Genomic DNA, 20,045 nt, shown 5'->3' with positions numbered 1-20,045 from the left:
CTTGGGCTGACTTAGTTTGATCTTCAGCTTGGGTCAACTTGGTTCAACCTTCGACCTAGGCAATTACTCTCAACATTGCTCAGGCTAACTTGGCTTAACTTTGTTCCAGGTTGACTCAGCTTGACCTTTTCGTCTATGACCGACTCATTTGAAATACCTACCAAAATTCCTTTAACCATGTGTTTCGATAAGTATTTCAACAATGCTGAGAAATTGAAATGCATTGTATTTGAATTACTTGCAATTAAATTCCCTTCATTTTCTAAATAACTTGTTTGGATAAAGAAATTAAAATACCTTATATTTAAATTTCTTGTTTGGATAAACAATTGAATTTCTTATGAGATAAAATTTCATTTTAACAATATTTATTTTAGGCATGATTATGTTTTGAGTTCATGATAAATTTAGAAACGGACTCGACGACCCAAATTGGCCGGACCAACCTGACTACCCAGTCTGACCTAGTCCGTCTAGGTCATTAGCCCGACTTAGTCCCACTAAGTCATCGTGCCCGCCAACCCATCTGAGTCATTGGGTCCATTTATGTCATCGGGCCTGCCTGACAGTTTGTGCTGTTAGGTTGTCTAACTCGGCTAGCTAGCCGGGTCGGTTAGGCTTATCTAGGTCGTCGGGCTATCGGGCCCATCTAGGTCGTCGAGCTTGTCGAGCCCGCCTACAGACTGAGCCAAATTGACAACTCTACCTGAAAGTCTAGAGTGTGAGGTTGAGTGAGAAGAATTTCAAATTCCACCTATTTTGAGGATATTTGAATTTCTACTAATTTAGCTAATTGAAATACTTAAAAAAATGCTTGTATTTTAAATACTTTTTAATTTCTCAATCCAAACAAAACATTTCATTACAAAGAAATCTAAATTTTTCAAAAAAAAAAAAAAATCATTAAAATACTCTATCCAAGTACACCATAATTTTTTTTTGTAATTATTTTATCAAAATAAGTCATTTTAGTATATAAAATTACAAATTTTCCAAATAAATGAATTAGCCTTGTAAATTATCTCATCCAAATTAAATATTAAGATTTTCTTTATTAACATTTCTTAGGTTATTGTACATGATTAGAATTACCGATATTAATTATTGATAATTTTGTACGTGGTAGAAGACATTAAATGATTATGTACTGGATAATTAAGATTTTATTTGGAAATTTGAACTTGGTCAATGTGATTATTATGCAAGGTAAGTAGGAAAATGAATGATCTCGAAATTAAAAAAAAAAAAAAAAACACATACTTAGTATGACACATGAGACCATAAATGATGGTTAAGTCCAAACCTGCCATAAAATATGTTATTTCCTATGACCCCTAAAAAAAGTGTTACTTTCTATTACATTTGTAATATTAACCATCATATAAAATAACATGTTATGACGGTTAAAACTTTTAATCATGTTAAAAAATATACTATGACATGGGTAATTTTAATTCTCATAGATAATAATAATAATAATAATAATAATAATAATAATAATAATAATAATAATAAATATGATGTATTTTAATGTTTTCCCTATGATAAATACTTATTAATCGACATAAAAAATGGATTTTTTGTATGGTAATTAACTATCATATTATGAAATAAATTTTTTATATCGTTTATACTTATATTGATTAAAAATCATAAAAAGTTTATTTTAATTGTCATTAATACATTAGTATTTATACTTTCAACTATCTTTCATATAACCTTTTTTTTTTAAAATTCAAAAAGTGTTTTGTTATTAAATATTTCTAATTAAAATATCGTTCAGAATTTCATTTGGGGACAATTTATTGAGAATTTTTTTCCGTTCTTCTCTTTTAAAATGATTTATGAGAAAATTTATTCATATATGAAGTGAAAAACACGTTGTCCGTAGTGCGTGGGACAGTTGCAGAGCAATTAACAAAATTAATGTGGCAGTTGGAGCAGATGAGTTTTCATTACATAATGTACAATGCAATTTATTAATACGTACATTGCTAGCTTCTGAATACAAGCCATTCATTCATTGTGTTCTTCACTCACTCTATAGCATATATATAGACACACAGGATCTGTGCTTGTTAAAGGTGTGAAGATTATTTATCCCTATTCATGAACAACTTCACAAACTCAGGTTTTTTCTCCTCCTTTTTTCTCTATTTAGTTATTATCTTTTAAGTATCTACTTCTGCTTTGGCATCAAATGAATTGTCTCAATATTGGAACTGCATTTTATATTTGATAAATGCTCATTATAGTCCAAACATTTCCTTAAACTGTGTTGGTATATTCATCTGTGCAATACATGATGTTATTTTTAATAGATAATTACTCTTCTTCTTCTTTTTTCATTTTTTACATTTTTGTATATTAATACATAAATTGTTGTATGACAATTTAAAAGTATTTGTCATGTCATTATGTTTAAAAAGGTTTATTAATGACAAGTATTTATAATAGTAGGGTTCAATAAGTTTTTCAACCCTTAATGTGAAATTTGAATTGGTCTATTTTTAAAACTTTGCTTCAATTTAGTCTTTCGTCTTTAAAATTGTACAAATTTAGTCATTTTAACCAAATGTTGTTAAGTTTTTTTTTTTAGGTTTCAAACACGTTTCTTGATATAATTTGAATTGCATTTGAATTCTTTATACTGTTTGATATATTTTCACTTCATTGTTAATCGAAAAAAACATTTAAATATATCAAATCAATTTAACGAAATTTGGTTAAAAGGGCTAAATTCACACATTTTTAAAGATGAGAGACTAAATTATTCCAAATTTTCGAGAAATGAATAATTAATTTTCAAAGTTAAAATTTCAAACTAAGATTTATACTATTTTCTTTTAATAAATAATACTGGTTTAATTAAACTTAATAAATTAACCTAAAGAGCATTTATAATTGTTTTCCAAAAAAATAAATTCAAACTATATGAAATGCATAATATTAATAATGTTGAGTTTAATTATTTAATATACTAAATATTTATGGTTTCAATGAAACACCTATAATAAAAAAGTTATAAAAACAATAGTTCTTTCATATATATATATATATATATATATATATATATATATATATATATATATATATATATAGGGTTAAATATGTTTTTGGTCCCTTAACTTTCAGTGAAATTTAGAATTAGTCCATTTCGAAACTTTGGACCAATTTAGTCCTTCATCTTTTGAAATGTGTGGATTTAGTCCTTTTAATCAAATTTTATTAAGTTTATTTGATATTTCAAGTGCGTTTCATAATAGTATTTGACTTAACATTAAAGTAAAAATGTGTCAAATAGTATAAACAATCCAAATACAATCCTGAAATGCATACAAAACATCAAATAAACCTACCAAAATTTGATTAAAATGACTAAATCCACGTATTTCGAAAGATCAAGGACTAAATTGGTCCAAAGTTTTGAAATGGACTAATTCCAAAATTTATTGAAAGTTAAGGGACCAAAAACATATTTAACCATATATATATATATATATATATAACTTATAAACTAATACTTAACTTCAGAGTTAAAAATTAATAATGAAAGATTATAAAGTTCATACTTTTCATATTTATTTAATTTTTAAAAATGAAATTGAGCAAAGCATTATTAATGTAGTAAATTTAAAATTTCAAAATTTAACCCACCCATTCCCAATCGAGTTCTAAGTAAAAAGTATTTATAACTTTTCAGAATTCACACTTTTAGGAAATATTCTATAGAAGTTATTAAATCACTGAAACTGGTAATTTTGAATGTAACTATTTAATATCAACTATTCTATTTTTTTTCTTGAACATATTGTGGACAATATATATCAAACTATTTATATTTTATAACTTTTTGTTATTGCTCATTAAGAAAATTCACATTATTAATATCCAAGAGTACATTTACAAATCACTTCAAAACGAGTATTCCATCAACTGGCAGTAAATTTTTGAGCATGGTTTTTCTCGATGTGGTATGCCAAATATATTTTTTAAAACATATTAAAAGGTATAACATCCAGTGTCTTTGTCGTACAATTTCTTTGTCCCATATTTCTTTCATTAGATAAATTATATAAACAGTCCCTAATATTATAAAATTATGTTAATTTACAAAAATGTTTTAATTGTTAAAAAATCTCTTTAAATTAATTACTATGAGAATGAAATTAAATATAACTCAATTTTACTAAATCAGTTTAGTAATAATGTCCAACACATCATACGAAAACATTGAACGTTAAAATTAAAAGAAATTAATCCGATAATGGGTCGCCCGATAAACCAAAGTCTCAGCGAAAGTGGACTCTTAATTGTTCTGATAATATATTAAAATAGAGAAATTAGATGTAATTCAACCGTATAAGGTCAACTAAGTAGTGTTAGATTTTTCTATAATTTAATTCTATCTCTAATCAATATGATATATAATATTAATATTTCAATGCTAGTAATTTTATTAATGTAGAGACAAAATTTGATAAATATTTAGAATATCTATCCATGAAAGGAGGTAATATTTTAGGGATTTAATTTGTGGCCTTTCAAATTATAGTTAATATATAAGTGTTGATGTTCCAGAATTTTAACCAAATGGGAAGACAATCAAGAGAAAGTGAAATAGAATGTTTAGAGAGAGAATGGTGTGAAATGCTTCAAGATGTGAAACCTCCGGAAGAGTATCCTTTCGATAAGCAATGCATTTATAAGGTACCACCAAAAATTCGTGAAACTAATCCAAAAGCCTACACACCTCGAATTGTTTCCATTGGCCCTTATCATCGCAAAGCACGTGAGGTTGGTGAGGAAGACAACAGTTTGGAGGAGATGGAAGAGCTTAAACTGACATACCTCAAGGGATTTCTAAATCGAACACAACTACCTATGAGAGAACTTGTTCTCAAAATTAAAGAGTTGGAAGAGAAGATTCGAAATTGTTATGCAGCAGCTATTAAATGTAAAAGTGGTGACTTTTTAAAGATGATTTTGGTTGATGCTTGCTTCATAATTGAGCTTTTCCTAAGATGGGATGAAATCACAGGCTGGGTGGGAAAGGACCCCTTAATTGAAGAAGATTGGATGCGATACGATATTAAGGTGGATTTGCTACTGCTAGAAAATCAACTTCCTTTCTTTGTTCTGGAAGAACTTTACAACCTCATGACTGGTATGACTAAGCATTTTCTTGAAATTACTTTCAAGTTTTTTGAGAGTGTGTCTTTTGGAAAAGTGTGTCCAAGAGAGAGTCCAGAACACTTCACTGATCTTTTGAGATCTTCTGTAATATCATCATCAAAGCTTGATCTTGGAAGACTAGAAGAATTCATGGACGTTAAACAAGTATACAGCGCAAGTCAACTAATGGAGGCAGGTCTTAAGTTCAAGATCAGTCCAAATAAAAGCTTACTTGACTTGACCTATTCTAAACGCGATGGAGCGTTGACCATGCCAATCTTGGATATATATGATGAAACAGAAATTGTGTTTCGGAATATAATGGCCTATGAGCATTGTAAATTTCTATGTAGAAAAACCATTTCTCAATACGCCACAATTCTAGATTTTCTTATCAATACTGAAAAAGATGTGAACCTACTTGTTGATAAGAAAATTATTGTCAATTGGACTGGTGATGCTAACAAAGTGGTTACAATGATTAATAATTTGTGCTCACACCTTATCTTGCCAGGTTTCAATCCACATTATTTCTCGCTCTGCAATAGCTTAAATGCTTTCTATGAAAACCCTCGCAACAAGCGCAAGGCTATCTTCATGCACCAGTACTTCAACACTCCTTGGAAAAAAGCATCAACTATTTCTGCAATTGTGATACTTCTCTTCACGTTTATTCAGACTCTATGTTCAATCATCTCAGTATTTCGTGGTAAGGAATCATTATATATGTATATTTAACTTCTGCAGTGAGTTACAACTGATAAAATTAGCCATGTTAAATGTGCAGGTAAATAAGAAGATGGATCATTTTAAGGAAGGATTTACTACATTAATTGTGTAACTGATTCTCTAAGTTGTATTTGTAAGAGAACCTTGTAAGGTGATTTACGCACTTTGTTGTTGCTTTTCTTTCATAAAACTAAATATTCAACTTGTTTTCCAATTTTTCTACTCCGTGATAATTGTAAATATTTTTAAGCTTACGAAGAAATTCGTCATTCTATCATAATTGTTCAAATATAAAATTGTTATTTTCATCATACCATGCGAAAAAGTGAGAAAAGAGTAAGAATAACAAAATGTATGAATACAGATATATGTAAAATGGTAAGTTAATATTCATTATGATGATTGGTACATAGGTTTATAGGTGGACTTTTGATGGGAGATGAGTTTGGTACATATGCTTTGTGAAAGACTGTCCATCAAGTCAATGAAGTTGTGCAGTGGCAATCTCAAGGAATTTATGATCAATGTTAGTTTAAATGTTCCCACATTATGAATTGAATTTACCTGTGACTGATTTTCATCCAATATGTTTGTAAAGTGAAGACTATTTCTACTGGTAAATGATTTTATTTTTAATTTATGCAAGCTCTTTAACACACATTTTTAATTAGGTTCAGACAATATTTCTTGTGTTATAAATAATCCGATAATAATCCAACAAATGACGTTATTATAAGTGCAATAACGTCCAAAGAATAAGTTTTAATACCAAATTATGAATTAGGTTTAAATTTAATATGTACTTTTACAAAACAAGATGAAAATTGTTTACTTAGTTAGATATATAGAACATAAAGGATTTTATTGAACATTAATATGCAAATTAACGAGGCTCTAACGAATTTGTTAAATTTTGATGTAATTTGACGATGAATTTTGACTAATAATTTTTGTGGAACTAAAATAATATATTCAAGATTTATATATTTAATTATTGTTTTAGAAATAGATTTTGATTGTCGGATTATAGATTTTCTTAATGGATTGGGTTGTTTGACTTTTTGATATTACATGGATTTTAGCCTAGTCACACTATGATTTCTTTTTTCTCTTTATATATTATATTAAAACAATTAATGTTCTTAATATAACAAAAATAAATAATTGGATTATTACCACAATACTTCAAAATAAATTAAAAAATTAAATTTGTCTTGTTTTTGTCTTTAAGTGTCGCTTTCCTTTTATAATTTTTAGAAAATGAATTTACTATTTTATTCTTTACATGTATATTTATCTAAGAAAAAGGTTCAACAGTAAAAATTAAACTATCATAAAATGTAATTAGATATTAAATTACGTAATTATTAAAAGAAATATATGATAATTAAATCATAGTTAAAATTGGGTTATTGAAAGATAACAATTAACTTCTTTTTTTATGTTCATAAAAAAATATTATACAAAAAACTTGTAAGGTAAAAAAGAAATATATGAAACTAATATTATAGTATCAAGTGAAAAAAATAATTGTCTTTGTTTTTTCTTTGGAATGTGTTTCTGGAAGATTATGGTTCGAAAAATATTCAATGTCATTTAAAGAACCTAATTTACTTGACGCACATTTGTTTATGGTAGGCTAATAATTTATAAGTTTTTAAATCTATTTCAAAATATTTATACATCCACTCTTATAATGAATTTGACAAACAACTCGCTTATGTTATAAATCATTGTCACAGAGATCTTTAAATTAGTGAACTCTAACTTATGGATTTTAATCAACCACTCCTGAATTTATTTTCAAGGATAATACTTTTTATACATTTTAGATTTTCAAGTGGGATTTTAGATGAATGAAAAAGATAAAATGAAGAAATGATAGATGAATGATTTGTAAGAATATAAACTGCATGAAAATGAATTACCAGAGCAAGAACTGAAAAAATAAATTAATGAAAACGGTGACTCTAATTGCAATAACCAACATCAATGGTTTGAAATTGTATCCACGATTTATTACCTTTTATTTACATTTAAACTATCTATTTTATATATTTTCTCGCTTTTCTGAGTGTTACTTGATAACTAAAATAAAAGAAGAATACATACATTTTTACGTAGTCTTAGATGTTCTCATCAATTCCACGATTGCATATTACAGCTCTTCTCGATTTAGCTCAAATCCCTGTCTCGAGTGCCTTTCTCTCATATCTCCCCACCTCGATGAGGTTTCCGTCGATATTGTTATATATCTCAATTGGGTTTCTCTACATGTCTTAACGGTGCCTTTTTCTCTACTCTTCCTCTTGATTCTGTTTGCCTTAAAATGTTGGTTTTTGTTTACTCATTTACTCGATTTGATTCACTCAATGTCCTCGATAAAATGAAACATGACATATGAAAAATAAGAACAAAATTTGTCTTTCAACTCTAAACATTAGTAAAAAAATTTATATTACATGAAAATTTTCTTACAAATTTGTTAAAAAAATTTGATTTTTTTTTACTATTTTTACTAAAAATCTTAATCGATAGGTAATTTCTTCGTAAATAATTTGTTTTTACAAAATTATTTCGTAAGTATTTTTTACAAAATTTGTTATAATAAATATTTTATACACAATATTTTACAAAAAATTAACAACAATTTTCTATAATTTTCTTTTTCATTATAAGTATTTTCTTTAAAAAAAATTCAAAACAAAATTGGTAGAAAATATAAATTTTTTTAGTAGTGAAATAACGTGTGAAAATATGAAATATGAAAAAAAAATGTAAATAAATCAAGAATGGGAGAAAAAATAAATATTTTTTGTGAAATATTATAATATATATATATATATATATATATATATATATATATAATATTTGTGATAATAAATACTTTTAAATATTTTAGGAAAAAATCTTTTAAATCTTTTTATAATAATAATTATTTTAAAAATAAGAAAGAAATTTGAAATATTTGTTCTTTGTTATTAGGGATGTCAACAGTACGGTAGGATACGAGTAGTAGCTCTTCCGTACCGTACTCACTGGATAAATATCCGTCATGTATCTGTATCCGTGCGAATAATCATTATCTGGGTACCCGCATATTTTTTTTAATATCTACGGATATTTACGGGTATCCACAGGTATTTACAGAAAAATAAAAATTTAACAACATATTTTTAATCGTAAATTCAAATAAAATATAATACATAACATTCATAAATTTCAAACAATGTCCAAATAACTCATTTAAATAGTGTTGAATGACAGTTTACAATAAAATAATTTTTTTTAAAAACTAATTGATAAAAAAGTAAGTCATTCAAAATTAATATATTAATATATTAATCACTTTTTTTTATTTTTATAATTTAAATTAGAATATAGCGGGTACGAATATTCACAGGTACTGATACTACGATACTCGTACGTACCTCGCCCCATTAGCATGTGGAGTATAAAAATATTCGTACCCATTACTCATATATCTATTTATAATAATATTTTTTACCTATTTCGAATTTTATCCGACAAATCTTTACTGATATGGAACTTTTTGACGTCACAAAGACTCATTTTTTCTTACAAGGCTCTCTCCCTTCGGTTCTCATTCTCACTCTCGCATGCTTGCTCAATCTCGTTCTCGTGGTGACCAGCATTATCGGTGCAGAATAATTTAGGTGATCACGAAGGTCCCCGGCGTGGTTGTGGCGGCTTTCATCATGATTGTTGTCGTGGCCGTGTTCACATAACTTTCCGTCGAGTTCCTCATGTTCTTCACGCACTCCGACAAAACCACGATGTAAGTTGGCGTCATAAGGAAAACGTTTGAGTCGCTGGGACCTGAACTCTACCTTATTTTGCAATTGTTTTTTTTTTTCTTTTCATAATTTATTTTTTAATTATTAAAATTAATAGAATAAATAAATCTTTGATTAGTTGCTTCATCATTGATAATAATATCAAAATAAAAGTATTATATTTTATAAAATTTTTAGTGGAATAATTTTGCATAAAATATATTTACAAATTTAATTTCATAGAAAAGAAAAACAGCTCAAGATTTGTTTTTAAGAAATTACTTATAAATTTAAAATTAATAAAAAAATCATTTATGAAATTTAAATGTATCATATAAAAATAAAAAATATTATATTTCTTAAAAATAGTTTTTTGCAAAAATATTATTATGATTTTTTTTTTTTGCAAATATCTTTCATAGAAAATTTGATAAAAAAATTCTTATGATATTTTAAATTCTATGATAAATAATTATTTATTACTGAGTTTTATATAATACTTTCAGAACATGCCAAATGCTGGACAATGGGTCCATACGTTATCCAAAAACGAGAGAGCGTGCAATACCATTCACTAAATAATGCATTAATAAACTGCAATTTATAGCCATTAGATTTCGAATAGTTTTCATACATGGCCTGTTGACTTTGAAAAATTGGTTTTAGCTTGAATTATTTTATAAAGGATGAATCAGAAAGCAGTTGCTGAGGTGTGGAACAGTTGATTTAATTGCTGAAGACTAATCATATTCCTCAACAATTTCACCGTCTCAGGTTACCTCTCTTCCGGTTTTTCTCTGTTCAGTTCAATCTTCTTCTATTTCGATGCGTCTATTTTTGAACAGAGGATTTGTGCTTGTTAAAGGTGTGAAGAAGATTATTCCTATTGCATAACAAGTTCATCATCTCAGGTTCCTTCTCCTTCTTTTACTCTATATAGTTCCTATATATCTTCTTCGATTTTGATCCATACAAGAATATGAATCTTTTTGCTGATCTGCGTTGAATCTAGGGTGTACGAATATCGTTTCTCATTTTGAAGTGTCTGCTTCTGCATTTGTTTTTGGGAGAAATATATACTCAAAGCATCTATATCACAGGAGTTACACACTGGATCATAATGGTTAAAATTTGTATTTTGTAAGTCCTCCAATTAAGACTCAGACTTAATATAAAAATTACTGGTTTAGAAATATTTAGTTATACCAACAACTAAATAAAACGTTAATGAAAGCGTGGATCTTATTGTAAAAATATCTTATAAGTTATCACAAAAGTGTAAATCAAAACCTCATAAAATTGACTCCAACTAGATTTAAATTCTTCAATATTGGAACTATATTAAAATGACTTACCTTCGATTTACTAATATTGTAGGTAATTTGGTTATCAATATTAATTTAACAATTCCCATGCCACAGAAATTAACCAAATGGAAGGAAAATCAAGTGATTCACTTGGTAAACATCAATGTTTGGAGACAAGATTGATCGAGATGCTTCAAAATGTGGAACCTCCAGAAATGTATGATCCCACAATGCAATGCATTTACAGAGTACCAAAAGGAATTCGTGAAAATAATCCCAAAGCCTACACACCTCTAGCTGTTTCCATTGGCCCTTTTCATAAAACACGTGACATTGGTGAGGAAGACGACATTTTTGAGTCAACGGAAGAGCTTAAAATTAGATATTTCAAAGGATTTCTAAATCGAACCCAACTATCAGTGAGAGATTTTGTCATCACACTCAAAACGTTAGAAGAAAAGATTCGAAGTTGTTATGCAGCACCTATTAAGTACAATAGTGATGATTTCTTACAGATGATTTTAGTTGATGCTTTCTTCATAATTGAACATTTCCTAAGATGTCATAGACACAGTGATTGGGAGAGAAAAGACCCTTTGTTGCTACAACCAGGGATGCTAGATGAGATTGTGCATGACTTGATACTACTGGAAAATCAACTTCCATTCTTTGTTCTTGAACAACTTTACAACCTCACTGGTATGGATAAACAATTCCCCTCCTTTCTTGAGATTTGTTTCAACTATTTTAGGATCTTTACATTTGCTACCGTTTGTCCAATAACGCGTCCAAAGCACTTCACTGATCTTTTAAGATCTTCTTTACTATCATCATCAAAACTTGATGTTAGAACACCAAATGAATTTAAAGAAGTTAGACATGTATACAGTGCAAGCCAACTATCAGAGGCAGGTATCAAGTTCAAAGTGGATCCAAATAAAGGCTTACTTGACTTGTCCTATGCGGATGATGGTATGTTTACAATGCCAATCTTGAATATAGGTGATGACACTGAAATGATGTTCAGAAATATAATGGCATTTCAGCACTGTCACCTTCAAGGCACAGACATTATTACTCAATATCTAAAGATTGTGGATTTTCTCATCGACACTGAAAGAGATGTAAATGTATTGGTTAATAAAAAAATTATTGTCAATTTGATGGGTGATGCTACGGCAGTGGCTACAATGATTAACAGTCTGGGCTCAAATCTTACTATGCCAGATTTCAATTCACACTATTTCTCCATCTGCAATAGCCTAAATGAATTCTATGAAAATCCTCGCAACAAGTACAAGGCTATTTTCATACACGAGTATTTTAACACCCCTTGGAAAATAGCATCTACTATTGCTGCAACTGTGCTACTTTTCCTCACGTTCGTTCAGACTGTATGTTCAATCGTCTCACTATTTCATGGTAAGAAATATTATCATCATATATATGAATACTGAACTATTTGTAACAAAATCATAATAACAATAGTTTTTGTTTCTGTGAAGATTGATAAGGAGTTGGGTCGCTAAATGTGGAACATGAAGGTCAATTGGGAAAGAAGACATTTTGATAATTATATCTCGGAGTCTACAAGAAAATTTTTGTAAGGTGTATTCCTTTATCAAATAGTAATGATTCCAAGAACTTTTTTGTTCTTTACATTTTATTTTAACATCTACTTTTTTTAATTAAATTTTAATTTTATTTTCATTAATTAAATTTATATTAATTTTTTTATTCAATATCTAAAATATTTATGGTTAAGGTTCCAACAACAAGAATAGAAGGAATAACATGTATGAAATAAAGCCAATATTCTTACTAAATATGAGAAATACAATGGAATTAGTAATCTTCGAATCATAGAACAAGCTCCTTCAAAGAAATAACATCCCCACTCATGTAGAGTCAGAAATACAATGGAATGTCTCACGAAATTCATGCAACATCTCGGGAATCCATGCAGAGTTAGAAGATAAAACTAATCTTCCTCTATATACAACAAAACTCCCTTTTTTATATTTAAAGCCTGGTTTGGCTTCTATACCTTGCTTCAAGGTTGAGATTATCTACATCAACTTTTCGTCTTTATGCTCTTATATAATTTGAACTCCCTCTCACTGAGTAAATTGTATAACTTGTTGGAAATTAGCACCACTTGTGAGAGAGCAACTGCCTCTTTATTTTCAGACCTAATTTATACTCAATATCCAATAGGTAACCCAATAGTTTTGTAGCCGAGTTTTGTTGATCCACCGTAGGACAATTTTCTCAAACTTTTTCTAATCGGTCCTCATTGTTAAAATAAGCAATTTGTTTACCATCTTGGATGAGAATACTCAATAACTAGCCTTGAGGCATCACATCCAATATTAAATTTCTTTGGTAAAGCCAACACTAGAGCTATAGTCACTCCATTTAAACACCACTTTCTTTGTTAAATAAATGAGTGGTTTTGCCCTTTTTTTTTCAATAATCATTAATGAATTTCCTAAAATAATTAGCCAATCCCGAGAATTGTGCTTTTTTATTAAGGGTTAAATATGTTTTTACCCTCAAATTTCAGTCAAATTTGAAATTGGTCCCTCTTCAAAACTTTCGACTAGTTTAGTCCTTCATCTTTAAAAATGTGAATTTAATCCTTTTAAACAAATTTTGTTAAGTTTATCTGACGTTTCAAGCGCATTTCATGATAGTATCTGAATTGTTTACACCGTTTGACACACTTTCGCTTTATTAACTCAAATATTATCATAAAATGTGTTTAAAATGTCAAATAAACTTAAGAAAATTTGGTAAGAAGGATTAAATCCACAGATTTCTAAAGATGAATGACTAAATTGGTATAAAATTTCGAAGAGAGATTAATTCCAAAATTCACTAAAACTTGAGGAACCAAAAACATAACATATTTAATCCTTTTATTAATTGTTCTTCCTCCTATCGTTTATTTTTACCGTCCATGAGTTTCTCTATTTTCTTACAAATTTGATTGAGCTAATTCGTTTATAATATTAACTTAGATGTACATTAATAAGTTAACAATGAATTAATTTATAATTTTATATGCAAACAAAAAATTAAAAAACCAATGAAACAAGAGTTCAACTACAAAAGATTTTCACCACTCTTAACACAAAACTCTTAAGACAATGGATTTATGGGTCTTCATCTTTATGTGGTGTTTTATTTTTTCATTTCTACCCAATATGAAACTTAGACTCATATTTGTATTCCCTCCATTTCAATTTTATAAAATCAGAAACATATATATTTGACCCCTCCATCTTTGAATCTTCGATTTTGTTGACTTGTACAGTTGGATCCATCCTTGTATATCTATCTTTACTTGCCAATAGGAGTAAACCATAAAATTGGAAATATGTGGCGGAGAAGGTTAGAAAGAGGTTCTTAACATGAAGGATAAAAATATATTGTTTAATGGAAAATTGTTTTGCTCAAGTCTATTTAGACCTCACTCTCATACTTCCTTTCATTCTTCATGCTCTTCAAATATCAGATGTCATTTGATGACTGACATTTATTTAATCCACAACTTTTGCCCAAATCGCTATACAAAGACCAGATCGTATAAACAAAAGACCCAATCCGCATGTGATACGTGAAACTAAAGTGTGTGTTATACTTGCAACTTTAGGAAGGAATCAACCAATCATACATTCTTTGAGTGTGAAATGGTGTACCTTTATGCCTAGGGCACTTAAATACTTTCTACATCAAGGAATTGCTGAGTTGTATGAGGAAGAAAATTTACAAATGGAAGGTAGTTTTGTTTGTGTTTTAGCAAAATATAATTCGGTGTGATTTTTAGAGTTTTCAAGTAGAGCATTCAGAATTGAGTGAGTCTAATCTGTGAAGGGGACCTGATAGCTTCATCAGTTAGTATGCTATAAAGTCGAATGCTACACGAGATAGCGTGTAAAGTGGTTTTAGCATAAGGAATTATTATATAAAGCATGAATCATTATATGAGATGAATCAGAAAACAGATGCTGGTTGTGGGATATTGGGTTTGCTTGTTAAGGCTATCCAATTGCTGAACATTAATCCAATTCCTCAACAGAGGTTCCTTCTCCTTTTTTTTTCTCTATTTAGTTCTAATATTCTTCGATTTTGATGCATCCATGAATACATTTTTTCTGCACTCATTATTTTAGCTGCAGGGGATCTGTGTCTTGTTGTTGGCTGAAGTACTATACTGAATTCAGATTTTTTTTAAAGTCGGCTGATTTTTTGTTGTTGTGAAATATCTAGATCTACTTTGGTATAAATGCTATAATTGAATTAATTAACTGTTTTTTAACTGCTTTACCAGTATTTTTTATAGTATATAGTGTGTTTTCTCTCTTTTGCTTATTAATGTAAAAAAAAAAATTATTAATTTTGAAAATATTTGGTATATCAATTATGTTTAAGAATGCCTATTAAAATAAGTATTTATATTTACTAATTACCCCACCTTTAAAAATGGTATTCTAAAAATCCTTAATCGTAATATATTTGAATACGTTATTATATAACTTTTAATGTTACAGAGTTTTAACCAAATGGAAGGAGAATTGAGAGATGTAGCGATTGAAATAGAACGTTTGGAGAGAGAATGGAGTGAGATGCTTCATGATGTGAAACCTCCGGAGATGGATGAATTCTATATGCAATGCATTTATAGGGTACCACCAGATATTCGTGAAAATAATCCTGAAGCCTACACACCTCGAATTGTTTCAATTGGCCCTTATCATCACAATAGTTTTGGAAAAATGGAAGAGCTTAAACTGAAATATTTCAAGGGATTCCTAAATCGAACACGACTACCTATGAGAGAATTTGTTGTCAAAATTAAAGAGATGGAAGAAAGCAATATTATTCGAAGTTGTTATGCAGCCACGATTCAATATAATGTTGATTATTTCTTAAAGATGATTTTAGTTGATGCTTGCTTCATAATTGAACTTTTTCTAAGATGCCACAGATACAGTGAGTGGGAGGAAAAAGATCCGTTGTTGCTAAAACCATGGATGCTAAACTATATTCAACGTGACTTGCTACTTCTGGAAAATCAACTTCCATTCTTTGTTCTTGAACAACTCTACAACCTTACTGGTATGAATGAGAAATTACTTGACATTACTTTCAATTATTTTGAGAACACAAGTCTAAGAAACATGTGTCCAAGAGAGAGTCCAAAACACTTCACTGATTTGTTAAGATCTTCTATAATATCATCATCAAAACTTGGTCTTGAAAAACTGAAAGAATGCGAAGAAGTTAATCATGTATACAGTGCAAGCCAACTAACGGAGGCAGGTCTTAAGTTCAAAGCCAGTCCTAATAATAGCTTACTTGACTTGACCTATTCTAAACATGGAGTGTTGAGCATGCCAATCTTGAATATACATGCCACTACAGAAGCTTTGTTCAGGAATATGATGGCATATGAAGATTGCCACCTTTCTTCTACAAAAATCATTATTCAATATGTAGCGTTGCTAGATTTTCTTATCAATACTGAAAAGGACGTGGACATACTTGTTGACAAGAAGATTATTGTTAATTGGATGGGTGATGCTAAAGCAGTGGTTACAATGATTAATCATCTGAGCTCAAGTATTGTTATGCCAGATTTCAATTCACACTATTTCTCCATCTGCAATAGTTTGAATGAATTCTATGAAAATCCTCGCAACAAGTACAAGGCTATCTTTATACACGAGTACTTTAACACTCCTTGGAAAATAGCATCTACTAGTGCTGCAATTATGCTACTTTTGCTAACGTTTATTCAGACTGTATGTTCAATCATCTCCGTAGTTCGTGGTAAGAAGTCATTATATGTATACTTAACTACTTAACTACTGCTATACGAAATGAGTTAGAACTGATTAAAATTGCAATGCTAAATGTGCAGGTAAATAAGGAGATGGGTTGTTAATAAGGAACAAGAAAAGGCAGTTAAGGGAAGAAGACGTGGACGATTGTATCTGGTTGTCTAAGTTGTATTTGTAAGAGAACCTTGTAAGTGTTAAGTAAACTTAAATGCGGCAGTTACTATGTACGGTAGATTTGATGACTAGTTATATTTTGATGTTTTAGGAGAACAAAACTTAAGAATTTACTGTGTTACGTTTCGGTTGTTAATGAACTTTATAGTGTCATGATTTGTAATAATTGGTAGACATGATGGGTCGGAGATGAAAAGCCCAATGTATGTCGTATAAATTGTAATGTCTTTTTACATTGAACACACAAGAAAAACAAATAAGATTATTCACAAAAGCTAACCATGTGAAAAGATTACAACTTTATCTATAAATACGAACACCCGATCCATCTACCTTATTCAACCAAAACAAGCATAAAATTCAAACTAGTAGGAGTTGGGTTAAAGAGTGACTTTAAGTGTTACTCGTTCAAAAACCAAGCCTTATGGAATTGGAGATTTAAGGGAAGATGCTCAGAGAATAAAAATTTAGATGAAGTGGAAAATGGTAAGGCAAGAGCCAAACAATTAAGATGACTTAGGTAGAGATGACAAATAAATCTGCCTCATAGGTATTATCCGAATTCATCTCCGTTTCGATGGGGAATCTCCGTATTGACTGAATATGAGTATGGAAAATTTCCGACTTTTTCAATTGGATATGGAGATGTACATATCCCCGCCATAATACCTGTCCCGCCATATCTCCATCCTCATTTAAATTATTAAAATATTCACAATTAATTAAGTAACCATATATATATATATATATATATATATATTTTTTTTCTATTTTTTATTTCTTCTAATTATTTGGTTTGTCATGAAACTCATTCACATGTCCAATATATTTTTCAACTTATCATAACCTTTATGTAATTATGTTAAAATGATGTATGTCAATTAAAATTTTTTTATGTCTCACATTTGAATATTTCTATTATTTTTTAATATCTTTATTTATTGTATATTTTCCTTTCGCCCGATAATATTTAATACTCTCAATTTAAGTGTTTAATAGCATAAACATTTCATTTACTAGGTAATATAAAAAAAATTATTTACTTATTATTATTAATTTTTGTTTCATTTGAAGAACTCTTTTGTTTCGCTAAAACAATTTTTGTTATTTCTCAACCATTGAGTATATATGTTAATATTTTAAAAGTTTTCTTAGATCTCTAAGGTATTTTTCATCTTATCATACCCTTAATTATACATTTATTTTTCTTTGTGCGATTCCTTTCAACAGTCTCTCAAATTGTTTATAAAACATACATTTGTTAATTTTTTAATACATTTATTTGTTGTTTATTTTCATCATGTAGAGTACTATTTTTATATATTTTATCTAGTTTTTTTTTTATTTTCTAACTCATTATCAATCATACTGTAATTTTTTCACTATAATTATATAAATAACTTTTTTTTACTGCAATATAAAAATTTAATGTAATTGCCATGATACAATATCTATGTTAAAATTTTATTACTATATTTATTATTTGTTCTTTACGTCATTTTAATCAAGTGATGTATTATAACTTTTATTAGTGTATAAAAAAAAGAGATTCATTAGAATTTAAAAATTAAAGTAAACAAACATTTGAAATATATTTTAATTTTAATATTTGTTTTCCTTTTATAGTTTTTTAAAAATATTTTTAAATTTTATTAACTAAGTTTCATTAATGTTTGCAGTTTGCAAATGTAATAAATGTTTTGGTTCTCATGAAATTTTATTTGGTATTCTAATCTAAAATGTAAATAATTATAATTTATTTTAAAGTATTTGATATCGAAGAAACAACCAACCTTCTAATATTAAATATTTGATAATATTTTGTTTACTTTACTGTAATTTTTTATTATTTCATGAAAATTAATTAAAATTAATATTGAAGTAGTAAGAAAACGGGTATGGGTATGAGTACGAGATTATACCTATTACTTGGTGGGGATGGGGATGAGACAAAAGTCCGTTGGGTTCGGGCATATATGGGGATGGGGACAAATTGTTTCTACAGTGATGAGCATGGGATAGCAAAACTCCTCCCCACCCCGCCCCGTTGTCATCTCTAAGCCACTTAGGTTGGAGGTACTTAATGTAACCAAGTTAGCATTGTTGAGCCCAAATGGCCACCCTAGTGCCTATATATGTATTAAAGTGTAATGAAAATTCTAGAAGAATATAGAAAGTCTTAGAAGTATTGAAATGTCATGGAAATTCTAGAACATTGTAGAAAAACCTAAGATATGAGGGAAAAGTCAATAACATTCTACATAGGTAGAAAATCTAGAACATTCTACATAAATTCTAGCTATCATTTTCTAGAATAATCTGAGTCTATAAATACCCATGTATACTACCATTTGTACACAACTAAGACAACATCTAATACAACCACTCACAACTATAAAACATATTACTTCCAACTACTACTATCTCAACATTTTTATTTATCCCATCAACTATTCCTTTCACAACCTCAAAAATACTAACAATGACACCAAAGTTAGTTTGGTCATCTGTTGGGCGTAGATCAACTACTTAAAAAAAAAGAAGAAACTATAATTCCATTCTACATAACTTTCCAAAATATTTTCTCAATCCATGGCCACTATCAATCAAACATCATCAATTGCAATACCTATTTTTAGAGGAAAAAATTATGATTTGTGGAGTGTTAAAATGAAGACATTCTTTCATTCTGAAGATTTATGAGACATTATAGAAGAGGGATTCACTATTTTAGAAGACACCTCCACTCTTTATACTGCTCAGAAGAAGGATTTGAAGAAAAACAAGTAGAAAGATTCAAGGGCTTTATTTGCTCTTCAACAAGCAGTTGATGACACAATCTTTCCAAGAATAATAGGTGCCACAAGTGCAAAGGAAGCTTGGAACATAATATAAGAGGAGTTTCAAGGAAGTGATGAGGTACACAATGATAAATTCATTCTTTAAGACGATAGTTTGAATTAATAATAATGAAAGAATTTGAGACCATTAAAGACTACTATTCTAGAATAAAA

At 28.8% G+C, this 20,045-nt stretch overlaps 3 protein-coding genes across 14 annotated transcripts; all 3 read left to right on the top strand.

Moving 5' to 3' along the window:
• Positions 1-2,090: 2,090 nt before the first annotated feature.
• On the top strand, positions 2,091-6,531 carry LOC114182663 (UPF0481 protein At3g47200-like). Of its 5 annotated transcripts, none has more exons than XM_085672386.1 (3): positions 2,091-2,131; positions 4,582-5,884; positions 5,946-6,118. In XM_085672386.1, the coding sequence occupies exons 2-3, from the start codon at positions 4,594-4,596 to the stop codon at positions 6,014-6,016; spliced, it is 1,362 nt and encodes a 453-aa protein (XP_085528512.1). In that variant the 5' UTR covers positions 2,091-2,131; positions 4,582-4,593; the 3' UTR covers positions 6,017-6,118. The 5 variants fall into 5 exon arrangements, 4 of the variants coding, with proteins under 4 accessions (XP_085528512.1, XP_085528513.1, XP_085528511.1 ...); XM_085672387.1 differs by lacking the exon at positions 2,091-2,131 and having other exon boundaries at positions 3,175-5,167; positions 5,690-5,884; XM_085672385.1 differs by lacking the exon at positions 2,091-2,131 and adding an exon at positions 6,318-6,531 and having other exon boundaries at positions 3,188-5,884; positions 5,946-6,055.
• A 3,791-nt stretch (positions 6,532-10,322) lies between these two features.
• On the top strand, positions 10,323-12,724 carry LOC114181497 (UPF0481 protein At3g47200-like). 6 transcript variants are annotated; one of them, XM_028067968.2, is made up of 5 exons: positions 10,323-10,475; positions 10,567-10,612; positions 10,714-10,841; positions 11,123-12,430; positions 12,514-12,724. In XM_028067968.2, exons 4-5 carry the CDS (start codon positions 11,134-11,136, stop codon positions 12,516-12,518), a joined length of 1,302 nt encoding a protein of 433 aa, XP_027923769.1. In that variant the 5' UTR covers positions 10,323-10,475; positions 10,567-10,612; positions 10,714-10,841; positions 11,123-11,133; the 3' UTR covers positions 12,519-12,724. The 6 variants fall into 6 exon arrangements, with proteins under 6 accessions (XP_027923769.1, XP_027923768.1, XP_027923771.1 ...); XM_028067967.2 differs by lacking the exon at positions 10,714-10,841; XM_028067970.2 differs by lacking the exon at positions 10,714-10,841 and having other exon boundaries at positions 11,079-12,430.
• A 2,054-nt stretch (positions 12,725-14,778) lies between these two features.
• LOC114181652 (UPF0481 protein At3g47200-like) lies at positions 14,779-17,323 on the top strand. Of its 3 annotated transcripts, none has more exons than XM_028068162.2 (3): positions 14,779-15,094; positions 15,565-16,846; positions 16,938-17,322. In XM_028068162.2, the coding sequence occupies exons 2-3, from the start codon at positions 15,577-15,579 to the stop codon at positions 16,943-16,945; spliced, it is 1,278 nt and encodes a 425-aa protein (XP_027923963.1). In that variant the 5' UTR covers positions 14,779-15,094; positions 15,565-15,576; the 3' UTR covers positions 16,946-17,322. The 3 variants fall into 3 exon arrangements, with proteins under 3 accessions (XP_027923963.1, XP_085528812.1, XP_027923964.1); XM_028068163.2 differs by having other exon boundaries at positions 14,780-15,094; positions 16,002-16,846; positions 16,938-17,320; XM_085672686.1 differs by having other exon boundaries at positions 14,779-16,846; positions 16,938-17,323.
• The last annotated feature ends 2,722 nt before the right edge of the window (positions 17,324-20,045 follow it).

This window comes from Vigna unguiculata, chromosome 4, assembly GCF_037176805.1.
Source record: "Vigna unguiculata cultivar grain cowpea cultivar isolate G323 ecotype 2 chromosome 4, ASM3717680v1, whole genome shotgun sequence".
In the NCBI taxonomy this organism is placed as follows: Eukaryota; Viridiplantae; Streptophyta; class Magnoliopsida; order Fabales; family Fabaceae; genus Vigna; species Vigna unguiculata.
Note: the sequence above shows the minus strand (reverse complement) of the source record. Positions and strands in the feature narration are given on the sequence as shown.

Bases quoted from the DNA above. Each gene is read 5' to 3' on its own strand.
- LOC114181497 (XM_028067967.2), top strand. From the start codon at position 11,134: ATGGAAGGAAAATCAAGTGATTCACTTGGTAAACATCAATGTTTGGAG.
- LOC114182663 (XM_085672385.1), top strand. From the start codon at position 4,573: ATGTTCCAGAATTTTAACCAAATGGGAAGACAATCAAGAGAAAGTGAA. The intron at 5,885-5,945 runs GTAAGGAATCAT...TGATAAAATTAG, and splicing joins AATCATCTCAGTATTTCGTG to CCATGTTAAATGTGCAGGTA.
- LOC114181652 (XM_085672686.1), top strand. From the start codon at position 15,556: ATGTTACAGAGTTTTAACCAAATGGAAGGAGAATTGAGAGATGTAGCG.